This window comes from Semicossyphus pulcher, unplaced genomic scaffold, assembly GCF_022749685.1.
Source record: "Semicossyphus pulcher isolate SPU_LCO1_2020_fin unplaced genomic scaffold, fSemPul1.0.p SCAF_5, whole genome shotgun sequence".
Lineage (NCBI taxonomy): Eukaryota > Metazoa > Chordata > Actinopteri > Labriformes > Labridae > Semicossyphus > Semicossyphus pulcher.
In genome coordinates, this window is record NW_027211726.1 from 8,603,623 (window position 1) to 8,625,760 (window position 22,138).

General features: G+C 38.2%; 3 protein-coding genes across 4 annotated transcripts; 1 reads left to right on the forward strand and 2 right to left on the reverse strand.

The window, feature by feature from the left end:
• The first annotated feature begins 3,718 nt into the window (after positions 1 to 3,718).
• LOC138609554 (prostate stem cell antigen-like) lies at positions 3,719 to 5,927 on the forward strand. The gene is made up of 3 exons (XM_069682186.1): positions 3,719 to 3,770; positions 4,693 to 4,812; positions 5,716 to 5,927. Exons 1-3 carry the CDS (start codon positions 3,719 to 3,721, stop codon positions 5,925 to 5,927), a joined length of 384 nt encoding a protein of 127 aa, XP_069538287.1.
• A 2,124-nt stretch (positions 5,928 to 8,051) lies between these two features.
• clic1 (chloride intracellular channel 1) lies at positions 8,052 to 15,086 on the reverse strand. 2 transcript variants are annotated; one of them, XM_069681440.1, is made up of 7 exons: positions 15,012 to 15,086; positions 14,683 to 14,747; positions 12,766 to 12,875; positions 12,345 to 12,470; positions 11,823 to 11,929; positions 11,248 to 11,429; positions 8,052 to 11,144 (listed from the first exon to the last, which is right to left on the reverse strand). In XM_069681440.1, the coding sequence occupies exons 2-7, from the start codon at positions 14,722 to 14,724 to the stop codon at positions 10,983 to 10,985; spliced, it is 729 nt and encodes a 242-aa protein (XP_069537541.1). In that variant the 5' UTR covers positions 14,725 to 14,747; positions 15,012 to 15,086; the 3' UTR covers positions 8,052 to 10,982. The 2 variants fall into 2 exon arrangements, with proteins under 2 accessions (XP_069537541.1, XP_069537542.1); XM_069681441.1 differs by having other exon boundaries at positions 14,683 to 14,730; positions 15,012 to 15,060.
• A 2,975-nt stretch (positions 15,087 to 18,061) lies between these two features.
• On the reverse strand, positions 18,062 to 21,863 carry LOC138608938 (sperm acrosome membrane-associated protein 4-like). The gene is made up of 3 exons (XM_069681531.1): positions 21,672 to 21,863; positions 19,927 to 20,037; positions 18,062 to 18,605 (listed from the first exon to the last, which is right to left on the reverse strand). The coding sequence occupies exons 1-3, from the start codon at positions 21,721 to 21,723 to the stop codon at positions 18,382 to 18,384; spliced, it is 387 nt and encodes a 128-aa protein (XP_069537632.1). The 5' UTR covers positions 21,724 to 21,863; the 3' UTR covers positions 18,062 to 18,381.
• Between the last annotated feature and the right edge of the window lie 275 nt (positions 21,864 to 22,138).

Below are 22,138 nucleotides of genomic sequence, written 5' to 3' on the forward strand. Positions count from 1 at the left end.
CAAACTCAAATATAGTGTATAACAAGACAAAAAACATAAAAGTGTTGCAGTTTAAACAAGGTGTTTAAAATGTCAAAAGTTTTAGATCGTTTCGCTCTTATTTTCTAAAGCTAAATCACTAAACTTCCGGTCTTCTTCGTATCTTTGTGGCGAGTTTGACATAGCTCCTCCACCCTTTCATCCCAGCACCCCCCATCCCCCACACGTCCTGTCCAGCCTCAACGTTGATTCAACTCATCACCGACACTGGCCTTAAAAAACGATAAATGTATCGTACCGTACTGTAATTTCTATGGGGAGAACTAAATCTGTAACTTTTTGTTTTAACAACATTTTTCTGCTGAAATTAATGCTGGAATATCAGTTAATAAAGTTCATTAAAAAAGGGACAAGGAGTTGTCATCCTCTTAAAACTAAGGACAAACACTATTGTCCAGAATTAGAATTAGAGCTAGGGCTAACATTAGCTTTAGGGTTCATTTTTAGTTGTCATAGAAACCAGCCCATTTTTGATCCAATGTTGGGTTAGGGTTAAAATGGGGCTTGTGTTCATGACAACTAAATATTTACCATGAAGCTAATGTTAGCGGAAGTATTTTTATCTTTTAAAGTTAAACAGTTACTGTCAATGTGGGTCCTTACTGAAAAATGTAAAGTGTTGACAACTTAATGAACAGGAAACATTTAACTGGAGTAATAGAGTTCAGTGCAGTGTAACTTAAGCTATTATCAGAAATCTCTAGCATAAGTTATCCACTAATGAAATCCCTACTTTTGCCACATATAAGCCCACCCGCACTCTCTGTCCTTGTACTGAGACACTGATTTAATAATGGATTTAGTTTTTTCCATGAGGTTTGGATTAAGGGCCCAATATTCTCCCCCTAATCCCGCTGAATTGTTTATGAAAGGTCAGATACTATATGAGATACCCTGCATCTGCTTGTTATCTGCCTTAAAAATCTAAACCTTCACTGTCTGCTGTGAATCAATTCTGTTTACTGTTGATTTGTTTCACCAGGTTATCTCTCGAAGCTACTCTCCTTAGCTCGTATTCTGTTCAAAATCATTGAAGATAAACCTTTATGCTGTATTCTTTTCTATTCTTTTACTCCTGAAATGTGGGTCAAATGATGTTGTTTGGACATTGTTGGTGATGTTGTAACAGTTCGCATTGTCAGAGGTTGAAGGAAAGGCTATTACTTTGAAAGAGCAGTCTTGTGTGTTTATAATTAAGTGTTGGTGATATTTGAAGGTTTGCAGCTGCGATGTAAACATGTATAAACACATCCAGGCTATAAATGGCTGTGACTTTGTATATAAATGTGCGACAACATTTGGACTCATGAAGCAGCACAATATTTCCTTCTACTGACTAGATTGAGTTACTGCAGCCAGTAACAGAGCCGGAGATAAAGATGCAACTGGACGATAAATAAAGGAAGAAGAACTGTCTATTTGAATTTTAGTGTACAGAGGAAGAAAAACAGGCAGAGAATGTGAGGTTTGTTATGGTCGAGGGATGGAGGAGGGAGGGGTGGAGGATGGGAGGTAGAGGGCACAGACAGGATTAAAGAACACCATCTGTCCACTGAGATCCTTCAGCCAGCACACAAAACATCCCAGTCGCATCAGCAGGTTTACCACACTGCCACTGTCTGTTTTTAAACTGTCTCCTACACCCTACAAGTTAAATTGCAATACTTTTGTCCTTAGTAGCACCTATTATGTAGCTATACCTATTATGGAGTCACCCATAAACCCAACCAGTCTGAGGTTTAAATTTTTGTATTTTTTCCCTTATTGTGTTAAAAGTTTTGGACTTCCCATCTACAGTTTAAAATTATTTTTATACCAGTGTTATTTCAATCATATTTCCTAGCAGGAACAAAGCTGCAATGTGGAGACAAAATACTTTTAAATAACATAATTGAGCTGATTAAATGATTAAATGTTTCATTTCAATAGAAAGTCTTTAAAAAGTCACATTTAGATAATCCTGCAAGACTCAACAGCATTTTGCATATAATAAAAGTCTGTAATATCCAAATAACTAGCTAATTGACGCTTTCTGTATTTCACACCAAACTCCATTCAAAAATCTATCGTTTTAGTAACAAACACACACATCAAAGTAATGTATGATATATGATTAGTTTAATACTATTTCCTATATTTGCCATGGCCAACAGATCATTTCGGCATACAACGCGTCATCCAGACTACTAATTAAACCAACAAATTACATAAAAATTGTTTGTATTAACGTGTGAACCTATCATCAGTTTGAAGAGATTTTTCTTCGGGGTTTTGGCTGTGTGTAATTAATGAACTGGTAAACAGTTTATTCAGCCTGAGCCAGCTCGACTCTCTCCATCACAAGACCGCTGTCAGCAGACAGTCGTGTATGCTGCCCTCACGTCTCCTATTACGCCCTAAAGGATAATTCAGTTAAACTGTGCAGCTCTCTGACTCTCTGTCCTGACATGCTGACTTTCTCTCTCTCTGCTTTTCTTTCTACATCTCAGATGCTGACTGTTTCTACACTGTGCTGACTTTAAAACTGACTTTCTTCCTGTTGTCTTAGCACCTTCCTTGCTGCTGTGTCACACAGTCCTATATATTTACTCCAATGGAGGATAGGTATTCTTAATTGTAACACCACTGAGAACAAGACTACAGCCAGAACTGTAGAAAATACTCACTATATTATTTATTATTTAATATTTTGGGCCTTTTTGTAGCCTTTTTTTCAGCCCAAACTCAGCCATACATCTGATTCATTCTTTGTCAATTTAACAGAGCATAAAGCTTCCAAAAAACCCCCAAAATAAAATAAAACAAGACAGCATCTTAAATATTATCACTCAAAGTATAATAACAGAACATATAACATACTGTTTCACCCTTTATACACGCAAATACAGCAGAAACATGTCGGAAATTAAACATTATTTACATGTAAAGTGATTATTGACCAACTTTTTTGCCTTTTTTAATTGATCATCTACATGTCTTAAATTTTAATGGTCGAAAAGTGGGTTTTTTCCCCTCATCTCCAAATGATACATCAATAAATTTGTGTAAAATAAAACATGCTCATTATACTCACGTGTTTCCTTTTAAGCCTTTTGTGTGTAATCATAGAATATAAACACTGTGTTATTAAACCTTTAAATTCATAGAAATATTACTCCTCAATTTGAGCTACAGCATTGACCAAGAACTAGAAATTATCCTTTTGCTTGACCTCCTTTATGTTGAGGTCAAAGGTCAAAATTGCCACATAAACACATCCGATTCTCGCTTTTATTAACTCGCACTTCCTCTAAATAGCCTCCCTGTCTCTTCTTTAAAGAAAAGGTAAAAATTGTTGACAAAAATGAACATGAAGCGAACACAAAACAAAAGACAGACTTCCTTTAACCATGTCAGCTGCTCACAATTAACTCTGTAAATTAAGTTACGAGCTTCAGGGAGGAGACGCACACAGCCGGAGTAAGGTGGGTTCTCTAACCAGGTCTACGACAAATCATAGAAACAAGAACGAGAGTGACATAAAGAAAAACCAAAGAAAGCTGACTATTATCGTACCTCAAAGAGAAGTATAATTTAGTAATGAGCTGGGCGGTGTATCGGATCAAGCTGCAGCAGTTAATTTGTTGAGAGAATCCAAAGAGAGAATTTGTGCTTGAACAGTGACTGAAAACAATCGAGGATGTCTCATTCACAGCTCCTGGTCGTGCTCCTGTGCGGTCTACCTTTGGCAGGTACGTAACACACACAAACATTTATCTTAAACTTCCAAATTTTACTGTTAAAAGATGATAAATCACAAGCCAGTACATTTGGCAATTAGCTTATCAATTATAAGATGGTGCCGGCGTATACAGAAACAGCTCTATTACTAGCTGTAGGTTGTCCACTGAGGTTGTTTTTTTAATCTGCAGTTAATTGTGATTGGTGTAAAATGTCCAGCTAGGTAGATAATAGTGTTTTATAAGCAGATTCTTATTAAAAATTGAGCCTTATGTGCAGAAATGAAAAGTCTAAAAGTCACTATTGGTCTGAAAAAAGCTGATTTACTTAAGCTCACAAAACACTGTCTCTGTTGTCCTACTGAGAATATACTCTGTGTCTTCAAGTACTAATGCTAACTACTACAACCCTTCAAATATGCTTCACTATATATATAGAAAACCAGGTTACAAAGGGGGCTGTCTATGGCTCTTCTTGGCTAGCTTACACACTTCTTCTTTACACACTAAAATCTGGTCACAAAAACAAGAACATCTCAAGAAGTCGAGACACCCCAGGATCCTCTAATCTACGTCTAGACAGCCACATGTCAAAGGTTGCGATGCCTCTTTTTTTAGGAAAGTTCATAAGCTTTGATGTTCTACTACAGTCTTGTAACATGGGAAATTAAGAACAGCAATTATTATTAAATTAGTTGAATTATTTCATTCTTCAATAAGCAGTAGAAATATTGGGTAATCAAATATACTCACCGGCTATTTTACCGTACAATTTTACTGTCACGGTTGCACTATGAAAGAAGAACTATTTCTTTTGTATGTTTGAATGTCTCATTTTGTCTTTCGATCCCAGTAAGAACAGTTGTTGTTACGATATTAACTAATTTGAATACTTAAATCAATCAATAGTTATTTTCCATGTTGTTTCCCTCAGCATGCTTGCACTGTTACACCTGCGTGTTCCCGTCCATCTCTCCTCTGGACTGCTTCAAGTTTCCTCAGGAGTGTCCGGCCGGGCAGCGCTGCCTGTCCAGTACTGCGATGGGAAGACGGGGTGAGATCCAGATCTCTGTGTGTGTGTGTGTGTGTGCGCGCGTGTGTATGAGCTTATTTCTGTGTCTGTAGATGAGATTATTTGCAGAGAATCTGGGGCATTACGGCCACAAATTGGCAGACAAAGCCTCACCGTACAGAACATTTTCCAGGACACATTTGATTAATGTTTCGTGCTGTGCAGCTTCTTCTACTGTATTTTGACAGATCTTTTTTTTGCTTTTTAATCAAGCTCAATGCATCTGTGTTTATTTAGATTAAATGCTGACTTTGTAGTTTAATTTGAGACTGTTTCTATCGCTCCTTTTTGTAGTTAAATTCCTGCTCCGTTCACCTCATACATACTCTTAAATCTACATTGAAACTCACAGTCACTGTTTCATTTGAAATCCTGTTTATCAGGTCAGTTCTGAGAGGCAGGTTTATTCACTTATCTGGATAATTTGGACGAAATCCAGAGCAAATCATTGGTTTAAGTTTGGAACATCATCCTGATAACATCTTCAAAGAACATCACTGTCTTAATATTAAAGGACTGCATCTGTTGCAGCAATGTATAAAAACGAGACAAAAGAGTGACTCAGTCGATCAGATCACAGCAATATTTCTCATCAGGCGGGTTGTCAGCTCACTAATGCTTTTGATGCCATCAAATTATCTCTAAAAATAGAAACATGGGAGGGGCCAAACGTTCACTGTGTCTCATCAGAGGCTAAATCACCTTATTTTTACATGCACCTTAACCCGTGCACGCTCGGGGGGTTCTTATCATCATGTGCTTTCCAGTTTGCCTCCTCGTTCCTCCAACACATGACCCAGAAATCAATCGATGTTCGGCCATATGATTCAATTTATTATGTGTACAGTTTGTATTTTCAATCCTCATCCTCGTCTGCTCCCCCAGGCGCCCTACAAATAACCATGTACGAGAAGAGCTGCGCGATCACCTCTCAGTGCGGCGTGAGTGGACAGAAATTCGCCTCGGGCCTCTACTTCAACTACACCAACGTGTGCTGTGATACAGACCTGTGCAACGCTGCCGTGCCCGCTGCTGCCCTCAGCTGGGGGGGAGTCGCTCTCGGCCTGCTGCCTGCACTCGCTCTGCTGCTGGCCTGAGCACCACAGGGGACGACGGGGAGGGAGGTCAGGGTGGGATCACGCCTATCGTGGAGTATCAAAGATTAAAAAGACCTGGAAAAGAGGTGCACTTAGAAAGAAGGTTTAAAGTTGTTTTTTGTGTTTTTTAAACTAACAGCGAATGTGTCCTAGTGGCTTTCAGAGGCCTATACTATCTGATTTTAACATTTATATCTCTAACATTCACTTAAATTCTTAAAAAGCTCAAACAATAGATCAATAAGACAAATAAGTTGACCAAAAAAATGGATGAAAGTTGTGTACGATAGCAAAATACCAGACTGAAATCAGAATATATATACTGTTAATAAAACAATCTCACCTTAAGGTGCATTTTGTGGTTGTTCTGGAGCTTTCAGTTATGTCACTTGATCTTCATCAGGAGATAAGAATTTGCTTATTTGTTATTTAAATATACGGCAGATAATGAAATTTAAATTTCTGATCACATTTTGGTTTAAAATTTCCGTCCTGATCTCTAAAATCTCACCTCGAGGTCAAGTGACCGACTCTTCTGGACTTTTTGATCCATCACATGATCGTCATCAGGACATAAGTGTTGTCGTAGAATTGCAGATGATCAAATTTGAATGTTTCTGAGTATATTATGGGCTGTCAGTGGTTAGAGCTGCCGCCTCACAGCTAGAAGGTTCCTAGTTTGAATCAAGGTTCGGACAAAGCGGGCCTTTCTGTGTGCAGTTTGCATGTTCCACCCGTACATGCGTGGGTTCCCTCCAGGTACTCCTGACATGCTCGTTAGGTTCATCGGTGACTCTAAATTAACCGCAGGTGTGAGTGTGAAAGGTTGTCTGTCTCTGTGCGTCAGCCCTGTGATTGATCAGTCCAGGGTGTACCCCGCCTGTCGCCCAATGACACCTGGGGTCGGCTCCAGCCTGCCCGCAAAGCTGACCAGGATAAGCGGTATAGAAAATGGATGGGTTTAAAATGATGGACTTAGTTAGTTGTCCATTGTCGCTTGAAAGTTGGTTCATAATCATACTTGACCTTTGTAAACAACAGGCAAAACAATTCTCATCTTAAGATCTGCTGAGTAGTTGAGTAGCACTCACATTTTTCAAGACGTGTCAGTCTTGTTGACTTGAAAGTTTAAGTTGAATAGTCAGTTTTTGAGCTCGGTAACGGAAGATAGTAGGGATGCACGATATTGGATTTTTTGCTGATATCCGATATGCCGATATTTTACAACTAATTTAGCCGATTACCGATACCGATATTTTTTTCCCGCACACAGAGATCACCAACTCTCTTCTGTATTGGAATTAGCGTACAGTATAATGGTGATACTCTTATCACATTTGTTACAGCGGTCGGGGTGACGGGTCTTGAGATGGTTAAGCAAGTTTGTAGTGTTGAAAGACTTTGCCTTGGCTCCTCCTCGCATCACCGAAGCTGAGCAGTCATTGCAAATAGCAGTTTTGCTATCTATTTCGGACACTTTGAAAAACTTCCACACCACGGACATTTTGGCTTCTAACTCTCTCATGCTGCAGGTAGACACACGTGACGTCATCACACTGCGCCGCGCAGGTCTTCTTCGCGCCGGGGACATTGCGCCGAGGTCGGGCATTTAATCAAGTATGCAGCAGCCTATTATTTTATCAGTTAATTACATTGTCGGCCGATACCGATAACGTGCCGATAATATTGTGCATCCCTAGAAGATAGTGTACAGTTTAAGATCATGTGACTCAACAGAAAGCTCCAGGACAGCTACTAAATGGACCTCAAGTGAAATGAATAAGTGAACTCGAGGTCAAGAGTGAACTTTTACAGACAACATGGATGAGAAGTCCTTAAAATACTCAGAAAAAGGGGGATTTTGAGCATCTACATTTCAATGTCAAACGGGAGGAAGCTACAGAAATTATCCTTTGAAGGTTTTGTTTTAGGCTTTTTACTCTATTGTATGTATATTTTCTTTATGTCAATGTAATATTTTCTCAATTACCGCACTAATCGTTGCAGTCTCTCAGTTTTGGCTGCTTTTACCAAGGAGAAATATTGTCATTGCACCTTTTTGTACACTTTCTTCTCTTCATCGTAACCTTTAATAATAAAGTAAAAAAAAACATCTGTCACTGGTGGGTTTATTATCAAGAATGTTTTATTAGCACATTAATACATGTGTCTTTGTAAGAGCTACAAGGTACAAAATACATCTCAGCTGTGCTACTAGTTTGATTGTCTTCATTGTTGATTTAAATCTACTGCGTTAGTGTCCACACCACTGCTCTCATGCTGTGGACTTTAAGTGCAACTGCGTTCGATTACATGGCAGACAGCATGAAAAAAAGCATAATGTGGGTCTCATAACACAGAAAGGAAAGGACATAGATTATAAAAGTGTTAAAAATGTTGAAGTGAAAAACAAAAAAGGAAGGACAGTAACATTTTAATGAATATATCAAGTTAAAAGGTCCCTGAAATTGTATCAAATCCTACAGTGAAAAGTGAAAAACTCCTCCACACACGTCGAGAAGAAATACTAAAACACATCAGAGCTTAAACTACTCAGACACGATCCCTTTAAATGTCTATTTTAGAACAATTCAGTCAATTCAAACAAACAGCTCTTTATGCGAACAATCAGAGCAGGAAGGATTCAACGTGGTGATTAAAGTCATGTAGAAAAATAACCAACTGTGGCCAGGCTGGATGTCTGATATTATCAAAACGTGTGTAAGATTGTCGTTTTAAGATGTTTTAATTGCACTTCGGTTGAACTTCTTTTTAAAGAGCTTCACTCAAAAACAAAATGAGGCTATCCCGAGCTCACTAACTGCTGTATGAATGGAGTCTATTTAGCAAACAAGCTGTAAATCTTACAAGTTACTGCTCCTACAGTCAGACAAGGCGTGTAATTATTGTTTCCAGTTTCTCCCATTGGTTCAAATTAAAATCACTTTAACAACAATGTCCTCCTAGCAAACCCTCTAATCCGACTGGAAACACAGGACAGGTCAGGGACACATTTAAGGTTATTATTGTGATATTATAAATGTTTCTAATTGTCAACAAATTCCAGTAAACGACCAAAACCAACAATCCCTCCTGCTGCTCCATCATCTGGATTTACAGGTGCTTGAATCCATTGCTGACGCTACGCTAGCAGCTCTGGAAGTCGCTACCAGACAAACGCTCGAACATGCGGGTGTTTAGCAGGTATGTTACCATCTTTGTTTAGCGTGTTAGCATGCTAACGTTTGCGGATAAGCGCTGTCCGAAAAGTAGAGCTGAGGCTGATGGGAGTCTCATGAGTTTGTCAGGTTTTTGGTCACAAATGTTTTACCTGATTCAAGCGCTGGATGAAAAGTTAATAGATCTTTGAAGTTATTCAAGTTAACCCTGACATGAAGAAATTTAATTGGTTTTAAAGTTGTTGAAAACATATTAAACTCATGGTTGCATTAAAGGTAAAGTCATATAATTATCTGAACTAAATAGCCGTTTCTATCAGGACCCATGACAGAGATGTTCTGACCCACTGACACCATTACTAACGCTGAAACATAAAGCGGGATACATTATTGCAATTCACGGCACTGGATTTTATTTTGAAAATCCCCTGACTGCACTGCCCTGCTGCTGCTTATACCCACTGGAGCAACAAATGTGTGTTAATCTGCAGGTGAAAACAGGTCCCAAGAAATAGTTATTTACCTAAACTACTGTGCCCTTTTTTCAAGGTGTAGGACTTCAGTCGGGCGGGATGAGTTTGCAGCTGAAGAAATATTGAGTAACGAAGTAACTTGTTGTTTGTTTTGCTCTTTGTTAACAATAAGAAAAAATATAATATAAAAGACAAAGCAAATAAAGAATACTAACATCCTTATTCTTTACATATCTCAGCCTGCAATCTAAACCTGCAAGTGCTATTTTCATTTTTAACATCCTCCATGCTTATGTATAACTTCCTCTTTTTGTGTGACTGAGCAGGCCTCCTCAACTAGTGTAAGAGGAAGGTTGAGAGCTTTCAGTGGGGCACATTAGCCGTTAGCAACATCCTTTTACCTTCTCGTCCGCTGCAGCTACAACACACAACCCGTTGTCCTTATTTATATGAAACTAAAAGCATCTACATACATGGCAAGCAAAACAAAATTTTGAGCAGATCAACCAAAAGCTCTGTAATCTTGAATAATCCTTCACGCCTGCTGGGGGAGCGCAGAAAGGGGAAGCCCAGGTCTATTGAAATAGTTTCCTGTTTCTGTGACTGTATGCTGCCTCCCCTAAAGACGGCCTGCCTTCCTCTTTGAGACCATATGAAATAAAAAGGTTTAACACTTATTAAAAAACCAAGCAATCCTAAACTGTTAAAGGCGGTGTTCCCTCTGTAACAAAATACGTGAAGCATCCAAACCACAAAAGACACTTTGGCAGGTGAGCTGGTGCTGATGTGCATGTTTGTCGTCTTAAAAAAAAAACCTTTTCCTCAATACCAACACGGACAGTGATGATGAATCGGCTTGCGGAGGTTGCGAGATACTAGTGGAAGTTTGATCTGGTAGGCAGTTTTAAGTGAGAGAAGTATGTACAGTGAATGTGAGTCTGTGTGTGATTCTGCAAGCGACGTGGTCAACAGGTTACACAGAGTTCACCTCTGTACTGGAGTGCTACATTTGAAGGAAAATTCAGATAAAATGAGGACAATTAAAAGGAGCTTGTTAGTACAAAATATGTAGCGAATGCTGCCTTTTCTGTGTGCATTTGTTCGTTTAAACGTCGCCTTTTGCCTCCTCATTTCGTCCTGTGTGATCTGATCGATGCAGCAAACAAAAAGCATCCGTTTTAGAAGGAAAACTCTCAATAATCTATAAATAAAACCTAAGAGGAAACAGCGATATCAAATTATAAGAAGGGGAAATCTGCAAAAATAGACACCCTTACACATGCAATAAAATCCTTCCTGAGAAACATGTTGACCAGGCTGCTTGCAGATTAAGCGCTCGCTGTGTGAAGGTGAGTAAATGTGTTTTTGTTTTGTCGTTCTGTTCTGTGCATCCTGTCGTCCTCCTACTTGAGAGCTTTAGCGACAGAGGAGTAGGCGATGTGGATCTCGTTGTCGACCGGGCAGGTGGAGAAAAACTCCTCCCTGGCGTACGCTGCGTTCAGGTACCTCCACAGGTTTGACAGAGACTCAGGGATGCTGAACTTTCTGTACTTTAAACACACCACCTAAAGTAAGCAAAAGAGATATATACAATAAAGGAACCATGCTGGAGCTCAAGCCTTCAGTTTCAGACCAAAACGTCCTGCACAGCTTGAAACAGAAGATTACCTTCACGATGTGGAGCTTAGGCAGAAGGTTGCAGTCAGCCAGAGTGAGCTCTTGGCCGTCCAGGAAGGGGCGGGACGAGGAAGTGACCTCATCTGTGCTATTCTCGTCGATCTCGTCAGGAAGTGGGGAGCCGAGGTAGTCATCGAGCTTCTTCAGAGCCTTCAGCAGACCTTTCTCCAGATCTGAGCACACGCAGAGAAATACACTTTAAGCTTTAAGGATAGTTTGTTTCTCTGAAAATCAGATGCTACTTTAAATACAGACTCATGTATTTAAGTTTTTATTTTGAGTGAATTTCTTCTTTTTTTTTTAGATTAAATTAAACAGTTTTAACCCAACAACAGGGACATTTCCAATGAGATCAACCGACACTGAGAGCAGCAGGTGACCTGAAAAGCCCAGGCCACAGTGTCATTAACACGGACGCTCCCTGCTGATGTTTGTCCACCAGAAAGAGACCAATTGAAGCTCTAATGTATTTCTTACAGGAAAAATATTGAAGTAAGGGTCTATTAGAAATGTTTTATTATCTGAATAGAGTAATCTGCTGATTTTGAACTATTAGATCCACGTACTTTCATTGGTCTGAGGGTTGGAGTTCTTGACGTAGGCGGAGAACTTGGAGAAAACATCCATGCCTGCTGTGTTGGACTCTGGGTTACGGGCAGCCAGACGGGGGTTCCTAAACAAGCACATCAATTATGATTAAAATGAATAAAATATTAACTGTAAAGAGACGCAGAAAGTCTAAATAAAAGGCAGGCAAAACAATTGATGATTATTTTAATCACTGATTAAACTGACTGATGTTATTTTCTCGATTAATTCAGCTATTGTTGGTTAAAAAATGTCACTAAACAGTGAAAACTTTTCGAGCCAAATCTAACATCTTTAAATTCTGGTTCTGTCCAATAAAGTTCAAAGATGTTCAGTTTTATGTCACATGAAGCTAATAAAAACAGGACTTCCTCACAGCTTATAAGCTGTTTCTTGGCTTTAAAGATGACTGCATCAAAACAGTCGCTGATTCATCATCCGTTCATCGACGTATTTACAGTTCTAAACACAATGGTGAAACAGATGGATGCAGAGATTACTTAGGAGGGCAGAGGTTTTCCTCCAGGAACTCCTCAATCTTGTTGGTGTCCGTTTTCACCTCGCTGCCGTACAACAGGAAGGGAGGCTGGGCACCCGGAGCCAGGTCCTTCAAGATGTCCGGCTTCCTAAAGATGGGTGGAAATAAGAAAAAAAAGAGTCAAGAGAGTTAGAAAAAAGGAGAGAGATGGAAGAAAATGGGAATAGGAGACGGAAAATAAGGGAAAAAACATTAAACCGCAGGAAATTACTGCAGCTCAAATCAATGCCAGAGTGGTTTTATATCTTTTAACACTCAAATCTGACTGAAATGTTCCTTTACTGCGCGGTACATTTAGCTGCATAAAAAAAATAGAAGGTGGACTTTTCCTACGCGCTCGTAAAAACCTGCAGCACACATGCGTTAAGTCAAGGTGTTTTCACCTCTTCATATCCACTGTGGTCACATCAAAGACGACTCCTTTCAGCCACAGCACCATGAAGAGACGCTGGGAGAACGGACAGTTCCCGATGCTCTGACCATCGCACCCCGCCTGGGACACAAACACAGAGAAAATGTGCATCATTTTATATCCTTTCATTTTTTACATGTAGTTACTCATGTGTTTATTATGTAGTGTATTTGGGTAGAGCACAAATGTGGACGAGGCTGTTATTTAGCCTGAATTTCTGATTATGTTGTTGAAAAAGTAAATAATCAAAGGCGATGAAAAGAAAGAAAATGTGCATCAGTGCTGCAAAGTCAGCAAAAAATATGACTACTACAAACCCATCAACCTTTGACTCATAGGAAACCCTCACACAGAGCACTGACCTTGTTAACAGACAAAGAAAGCCAGTAAAAAATAAATGAGCTACAAGAAGTAAGACGAAATGTTCCTCTGTTAATAACCTATTTAAAGTATATCTGCTCTGACGCCTGCTCCTCAAATGTCCTCTTTTGCTGCTTTTCTTTGAGTGATATGATAGAAGCGCTGCAACTTTTACAACTATTATGATAATAAATTAACTTGCTCAATATTTTCTCGATTAAATTATTCATTATTTGTTTGGTAAAATGTTAGAAATGTGAGTTTTTCAACATCAAAATGTTCTAAGACCCAAAGTAACATCTTTAAAAGTCCGGCTCTTTCCATCCAAGGCACAAACAAAATCAGTTTATCATCCCATAGGAATAACAAAACAAGAACTAATGTGTACAATTTAATATATAACATTTTTTGTTGAAAAATGACTTCACTTGATTAAATGCTTGTTCAAATAGTTGCAGTTTATTTTCTGTTGACCGTCGTTTCCCTTTTCTTATTTCTTTTTCAAGCCAAACAATTGATCAACATTAGTTGACAGAAAACTAATTAGGATTTAAAGAATTGATTCAGAATCATTGACACAAAAATAAAACACTTGGGTAACAGCTTGTATTTCTCTCTTTGTTTTACAACAATGTAAACTGAGTATCAAGGGATTTAATGACTTCACATATGTGCACCAAAGTCTTAAACAACTAAGGAAAGAAAAAATTTGCAGGTTGATCCATAATGTAAATAACCGCAGCTATGTAAGCAACGTAAATCATTCTTGCATTCAAGTGGAGTCTGTAGGTACCTCAGGAAATGATCATACAGCTTTAAAATGTTCCCTGTGTGCCTGCAGGAAGCCATATTTCATGTTCAGTCAGTGTATACATCTGCACTGTGGCCTGAGCACAATATGAACTTGAAAACCTCCTATTTTAAGTCACCAACGTGCAACTATACTTATGTATTCTGCTAATTAAAGGTATCATGTGTCATTGAAGAGGCTGAATAGAAACTAGAAGAAGTCACAATTGCATCTTTCACCCGTGGAAAAAAAAAAAGTAGAGGGTGGCGCACATGTTCATACAGAGGAATCATTATGGGGACTTGTGTAAGAGCGTGGCGGGGGCAGAAAAAGCCATATTGGTTATATTAGAGCATGTTTGGCTCCAAGTAAATGGGATTAGGCTGCCTGGCCAACATACTAAATATAGATTCACGGCGCCTGTCCGTTATCTAGACGTGCATTTAATTAGATTAGTCTCACTGTCATTTATAATGCAGGTGAGTCAGATAATGAAATGAGTACTATTGACACAGATACTAAATGTAATTTCAAACAAACAATTGACTTTTTGTCTCCTAATACGAGTGTGTAAGATATGTTATCAGCTTGTAATTAGATTAAAATCATAAAAAGGTAAGATAACACTCATCAAAAGACACCGAGCACCGTTAAATAAACGAATGTCACATCATGTCGCCGTCAACGCGTCACTTTATGGGTGTGATGGGTTACTTAGGTCACCATTCAATCGCTTACCTTCACAAAAAGTTCAACTTTGGGCTGATTCGGGTCGCTCATCTTTACCTGTTGATGCACGAGATCTAATGAGGAAAACATACGCAAAGACGATATTAAATTAAAGCAGAATAAAAGCACAAAGTTACACTTTTTAAACGAGAAACGAGTTCGAAACTCGGGCAGCCAAGCCCATCTTCCGCTACAAATCCCAGTGACTAAAACGACAAAGTAAAGATTGTAGCAGCGACACAAGCGGCGAAAACGTCAAACAAAGCTAACTTTAGCATCTTAAAAAGCTCAAAATGTTAATTTAGTTGCTGTTCAGAAGTCTACAGAGCCTAACTCACAGTGCTGAGAGTTGTCGCTAACGCCTGAAGCTGCCTGCTGGTCGTTTCTCCTCCCAGGTCTGCTGCTGCAGCGACACACGCATCACCCGCACAGCTCCTCCATTTCCTGGTGCTGCGTGACGAGCTGAGCTCTCAGCAAATAAAGCGCGCTCTGCCTGGCTTTGAAGTCTACACAGGCTGGGTGACATGTCGGGCGAGGAGGGTGTGGGTTTGAGTCAAGAACATAATTGTTTTTAAAAGAGAAAAACTTTTGTGCCACGTCCAGACAGAAGGAAATGTATGGAAGCCCAGTCCGGCCAGAAAAAAAAGAAATAATAAGATGTCAAAATTAGTAGATAAAAGTAACTAATTCTTAATGAAAAGTCTGAATTATAAGATGACAAATTTAAAACATGAGATCATAATTATGATTTATTGTGAGATAAAATCTCAAGGAATAAATAAAATGATTATGTCAATGTTGTGACATAATGAGTTTAAATTCTAAATGAACAGTCATAATAATAAGATAAAAGTTCAAATTACGTGATACGAAGTCATAACTATGAGATAGAAAGTTAAAATTATGAGATTAAAAGTTCTAATTCAAAAAGAAAAGTCATAATATATGGAAAAAAAAATTGAAATTATGAGAAAAAATAAATAAATAAATATGAGAAGTCAAAGTTGAGATAAAAAATAGTGAAATTATGGGATGAAAAACCCTTATCATGGTATAAAACAATCATGACTTTTTACCCCTCAACTAAGCTTTTTATCTCATGTCTCAGAACTAATTATATTAGTTTATCTTTTATTTTTTCTTTGACCGGCAGAGTTTGACTTCTATAAATGTGACTGAATGTAAGAAAGTCACTCAAAAATAACTATGAGGTAGTAGCTGGATATAGTATTTACATTTCACTGTTTTTATTTAGAAATAGAAAAAGCTTTATGAAAATCTTTCTTCCTGCAGAGAAAATGTTTCCTTATATGTGTAATTCTGTGTTGATACTTCATGAAACAGTTTGGATGCTCAGTGAAATAAAAATGTGAAGAAAATATACCTGAATATTTTGTCCATGATTCATTACAGTACAGTACAGTGTGTTCTGCTGTATGGTATAGAGCCAGCAGAGGGGGGTATTGAGCTTTGCTTAGCTTGTTCCTCTCAGAGGTTTAAAAAAAAATAAAAAATAAAAAATCTTGAAAACCATTTAAGTACTATGAAGGACGTCCGGCTTGTTGGTCCAGTGAGCATGTGACACTGATAGTCAAAACACACTGATTCAAATACAGTGTGTTTACTGTTATTGAGGCCCAAAATGGGATACAGAGAGTCCAGAGAGAAGGACATCAAGAGAACATTTAGGGATTTTTGTTTAACATCAAAGACATTTTGTGGATTTATTTATTTAGTTTTTAGGTTTTTATTTTTGGACAAAAGCACCAAAAACATCTCACATATGGGTTTGTGGTCGGACATGTTTCTTTGTTGGGATTAATCAAATATTGAGTGACAATATTTTAACACAACAACAAGAGCAATACAGACCTTAAGGTTTTATTTTATCTTAAGTTCTTACTGTTATTATTATTTGATTTTAATCATTTATTGTCAAATTGCTGTTTCAGCTACAAAAAAAGAGTTGAGTGAAGTTAAGATGTTTCTTTTTTGTAAAACTAATGTTGAATAACAAACTCAATTAAAGAGGAGTTATATATTGTTAAGTAAAATATTATTTGGCTAATTTTTTAAACAAAAACTTTGTATAGTGTCTGAAGCATGCCTGCTGTATTTTGCAGGAATCTTTGAACTTTTGGGTTTTTTTAGCTTTGTTCTGTGCTTGTGATGCACTAGAGGGCACCCTTGGTGTTGAAATGTCTTGCAGGTCGGGTGGTGACACATTAATAACACAGATCACCAGGTTTTGTTAGCAAACAGTGGCTCATTATAGACATGATAAATGGCAAGTGTTGTCAACATGTCACAGCACAGATCCTCCTGACAAACCAAGCCCTGCTTATTACGTGCTGACAAACCTGTTGTGCTCTCTCAGACATCTTTTTATTTTGCTATTCAGGATGCTGAGATGAATCTGTGTTTTCCTTAGGAACACTTTATCAGGTTGGATGTTTGTTTTCACACTGACTGACCCTGTGTCATTCATCATGCAGTTTTTGTTTGGTGAAAGATGTTAGCGATAACTTAAATCTGATTAAAGACAGCATTTTATAGGCTGAAGTTATGAAATACTGAACTGTAGTATTATCATTTCGTCCTTTTGTTAAGAATCTTGGTGAGATTTTTAACAGCCCTTTCAAAACAGGTCAAAACTAGCTTTTTCCAGCCAAGACTCTTAGCCATGGTAAAGGCCTATCTCTCTCCCAAAGACCTCGAGAGAGTTATTCATGCTTTTATTACCTCTCGGCTAGACTACTGCAATTCTTTGTATGTGGGCCTTGACCAGTCGTCCCTCCGTCGTCTGCAGTTAGTGCAAAATGCAGCCGCTTGTCTGTTAACTGGAAAACAAAAGCGTGAGCACATAACACCAGTACTGGCCTCCCTCCATTGGCTTCCGTTCTTAAATTGATTTGAAGATGTTATTGCTTGTTTTAAAGGTTTTAAATAAGCTGGTGCCACCTTATCTAGCAGAACTCCTGCATCTGCATACTCCAGTTAGAGCACTAAGGTCGACAAATTAGATGGTCCTGGATGTTCCCAGATCTAGACTAAAAAACTGTGCCGACCGAGCTTTTGCGGTGGCTGCCCCTAATCTCTGGAACAGCTTACCTGTTCATGTAAGAACTGCTCAGACCCTAGAAACCTTTGAGTCACTGCTGAAGACACACCTCTTCTCGTTGGCTTTCAACTCGAGTTGAGACTGACACGTTGTTTGTATTCTTTGAGCCTGTTCAGCACTTTGGCCAACTACGGTTGTTTTAAATGTGCTATACAAATAAAGTTTGACTTGACTTGACTTTGACTATTTAATGTGCTATTACAGAGTATTTTTGCGAGTTCTAACTGGATATCAATATGTGCTCAACTCAACACAGATACACACAACTTGAAATTAAGCCAGTACTGTTTTATTTATTTACTGTTTGTCTCTGCATGAAATACAATCACACAAGGTTGCTTAAATTACAGAATAAAAATAAAAACATGAATAAAATTTGATTTAAGAAATTATTGAAAAAATGACGTCAGTGTCTTTCATGCCAGTTGTGGCCCTGTATTTGATAATGATGAGATAAAAAATCATATTGTTTTTAATCATGCCTGAAATTTCCCATTAAAATTATTAATTACACCAGTATTCATTACAGACTTAGTGTCAAAAGAAAATCCAAGTACACTCTAATAACAGAGACAAAGCACGTAAAACTACAAATCCCACATGCCCCACACAAAAGACAGGATGGCAGCCCCGAGGGCCACAGTCAGAGAGAGCTGAACAGAGGTGGCTCCATTACACAGATCTGTTGTACAGCACTTGAAACTGGTGGTGAAAGCGGCTCCCAGGAGGCTGCCGGTCAGCGTCTTCCCGCACAGGTCATTGTCCAGACAGCCGCGGATGTGCAGGGTGATCGACCCCGTAGCATTGAACTCTGAGAGCGTTATAAACAGAAAAGCATGTAAACTAATGTGCAGTTCAAAAGGAGCAAAGTCTAAGCATTTTATTCTGACACCAACAGTTGGTGTCAGTTGAACATTCTGTTGCTATAGAAACCGTTATACTGAGAGTTCCGAGGCAGTTTAACAGCAATTCTTCTTCATCCGCTTTTTTCTAAGATCTTTGACCAAGCACATACTGACAGGAAGCTTTATCTACTTGTTAAAAGCCTTAGTTTGGCCATCATCTCAGCGGCAGGTACTATGGTTGATTTTTTTAATTTAGTTTAGTGTGTTTACTGCTAACCAGGCTAGCTAATATAGGCTACTAACCTAGCTGTCTAAGGCTAGTGTGTTGCTAACATAAATAAGTTATGGACAAACTGTTACAAGTTTTGTCCATTTATCTGTAGGAGATGGACTAGTTCTCTGGGATGAATAACAAGATAATTAAACAGATTTCCCTGCAGTCGTCACTCACCTTGACCTTTGACCTTTTACCACAAAAATGAATTAGTTCATCTTTAAGTCAAACTGGATGTGTTTGCCAAATTTGATTTATTTTTGTCCAGTATAGTTTTATTTTTCCAGGACCTTATGATGTCACAGTGAAGTAAACCTTTGACCTTTTGGGTAAACACTATACAACTTTTGTCCTATTAACATTGTGTCAAACATTAATTCTCAGAGTTGTGGCTTTAAACTTTTTTGAGTGACGGCTGTGACCCCCGAATTCTTCTTTTTTAGTTCTACTTTTTAAGTTATTCCCTCTAGGCATTGCTGAGCTATCCTAGTTTCTCTGATAAGATAATGTCACCTCAAGGTTCATTTAGTAGCTGTTCTGGAGCTTTTGATTGTATCACACTGCCCTCAGGTAGACTGAGTTAGCTCACTGTCCATGGAACTGTACTTGTTCATATTTTTGATGTTATTTCCTCAACACCTTGGTGGAGAGTTGGAGCATACAGTTTTGGATCTATTGGGCGAATGAAGGCCATGTTGCAATTTAAACGCTCCAAAACAACAACAACATAAAGGACCAGGACGTGAATTTATTTTGTCAGTTGCTGTTTCCAAGTTTAAGGATGTACTTTGAATATCATTTGTAATTTATATTGGTTGTCTTGAATGGGTTTCAATGAGGATGCACATTTCCTGAGGTAGAATTAAAAAGTCCTGAATAAGTTTTGGTGATGATTATTTTGATGGTAAATTATGTATATTTTTTCCGTTAATTTATGCTTGCTTTTACGATACATTTCAATGGGTTATTCATGTATTAAAAGTAAATTCACTGTGTTGTAGAGGTTTTCTTACGTGCTTCTGAGGTGTGGCAGCTCTCAGTGGCATTATTACATGTGACGTCCCTTCCAAACAGACACGTCCCAAAAATACCAACAGGACACTGCCGACATTGCAGACATTGTGCTGTTTAAAAGGAAGAGAGAAGAAAATATGTGTTAATCAGAAGTGCAGTATCATCAACATAGTTTAGAGATTTCTAATCAATTGTTAAACTGTACCAGGAAACTGGTCCCTTCTATCAAGGTCCTTGTGTTGTACTAACTCTCAGATGTACATCGCTTTGGACAAAAGCGTACTAAATGAAACTGTAACTTTCTAACTATGCTTGTTTCTAGAAATCTAAATATCAAAAATATCTTTGTCTAAACTCTGTAAGGGATTGAGGATGAGGATGAAAATAATAACTTGAATGTTCCCCCTGTTTTTTTACCCAAAACATGTTTTTTATGTAATTGAATTTTTTTGTACAAAATTAAAGTGAACTGTCCTGGCTCTTTGTTTATATGTAACAGAAAAATATGACAGAAACCTCGAGCAGAACCAGACTCATGTTAAACAGCCGTCTGCCTCGACTGGATGGGCTGAAAAATTGGATTGAAGGAGATGCAGGATAGAGACAGGCAAAGAGAGCAACAACAACATAGGCAGTACCTTAGACCTGTGGAGTGCCCCACAGCTCCATACTGGGCCCATAATTGTTTTTCGACTAAATGCTGTTGTCCTCTTAAAGTAGTTAATTTTGTAATAAATTGTTGAATACAGGGAAGCTACACCCACTCACTGTAAATTAATACAGATTAGATCAAAAATTTTTATCTGGTTAATCACTAAGCTTTCTGGCTCTTCTGGACTTCCCTTTGTTTGTTTCCCTTTTCTTTATTTTAATAAGATTATCTTCTCTCTTCCCCCCCCCCCCCCCCCCCTTTTTTTATTGTTTACTGTCTTTTTTACTTTACACTTTATTTAATCAGCTAAGAAAAATGGATATAAGAAAATGTGTTGATCTTCTATTCTTTAAATCTGAGTAATTCTTCGAGCAGACTCCATCTGTTGGCCTGAAGGAATAGCCTGGAGGCTTTAAGTCAAGTGGAGTTATGCAGCCCATAAATGGAAGAATTTAAATTAGACAGGCAAATTAGAATCTTCTTTGAATTTTTTTTTAATGACCTTTGTTTGTACATGGTTTATTTATTGGTGTATTTTAGGCAAGTAAATATACATACATTTATATTTCTTTCAGGAAGCAAGCCGCTCTCTTAATGCTTTATTTTACCTTCATATCTTAGTCTTCCATTGTTTTAAAATCTGTATCAAGTCTAAAGATTCTGTTTATTTCATGGTTAATTTGAACAGGAATTCTAATTTGCGTCTGTGGTAATTAGAGCTGGACCTGACACTTGTACCAGACTGAATGTCATTAAGATGCAGCACAGTAAAACCACAAGAGGCTTAATCATACACATCAATTAATATAACTGCCATCTTTGTTTGTCCAGACACTTTGTCCCGAACATTTTGTTTGTCACAGGTAATGAGGCTGTTGTATCGGTGTAGAAAGTCACAGACATTTGCATTGATTGCATAACCCTCCTACTATATTGCTAAATAAAAGACATTTTTACCCAACAACAATAAGAATAATAGTGAATGTAAAAAAAGAAACATGTTACCCCTTAAATACGCCATTTGTTTTAAGTATAGGTCTGCTAATTCTCTCATTTCCTCTTAGACATTGTCAGACATCACTTTCCACTTACCTGCAGCGATGAAGGCACTCAGGACAATCACAGCCTTCCAAAAGTTGTTCATCCTTATCAAGGTTTTGAGGTCAACGAATTCCCCTTTTAAGAATCGGACTTAACAGTTTACAATACCCGTCTTAGTCAAGTGATCTTCTGAGAAAGCAATGGCAAGGTCTTTAGATTAGGCTCAATGAAGAAGCAGTGTGCAAGAATGAGGTTTATCAGGTTTTGTGCGCCAGTAGTTTGAACAGGAAGAAGTCCCCAGTCATTAATGGAAAACTCCACTCAACTCAAACATTCACAGCCTGAAGGAAAACAACAGCCATTAAGTTTGAGCATGATTTTCTTTTATTATTTGTTCATTACACTGAGCTTTTTTACTGTTTCAACACCCCATCAAATGGCGTAGAAGCTACAACACAGTTCATCGTGTTCTTTAATGCTAGCATACAAAGACAACACCTGATGATGAAACTTTTTGT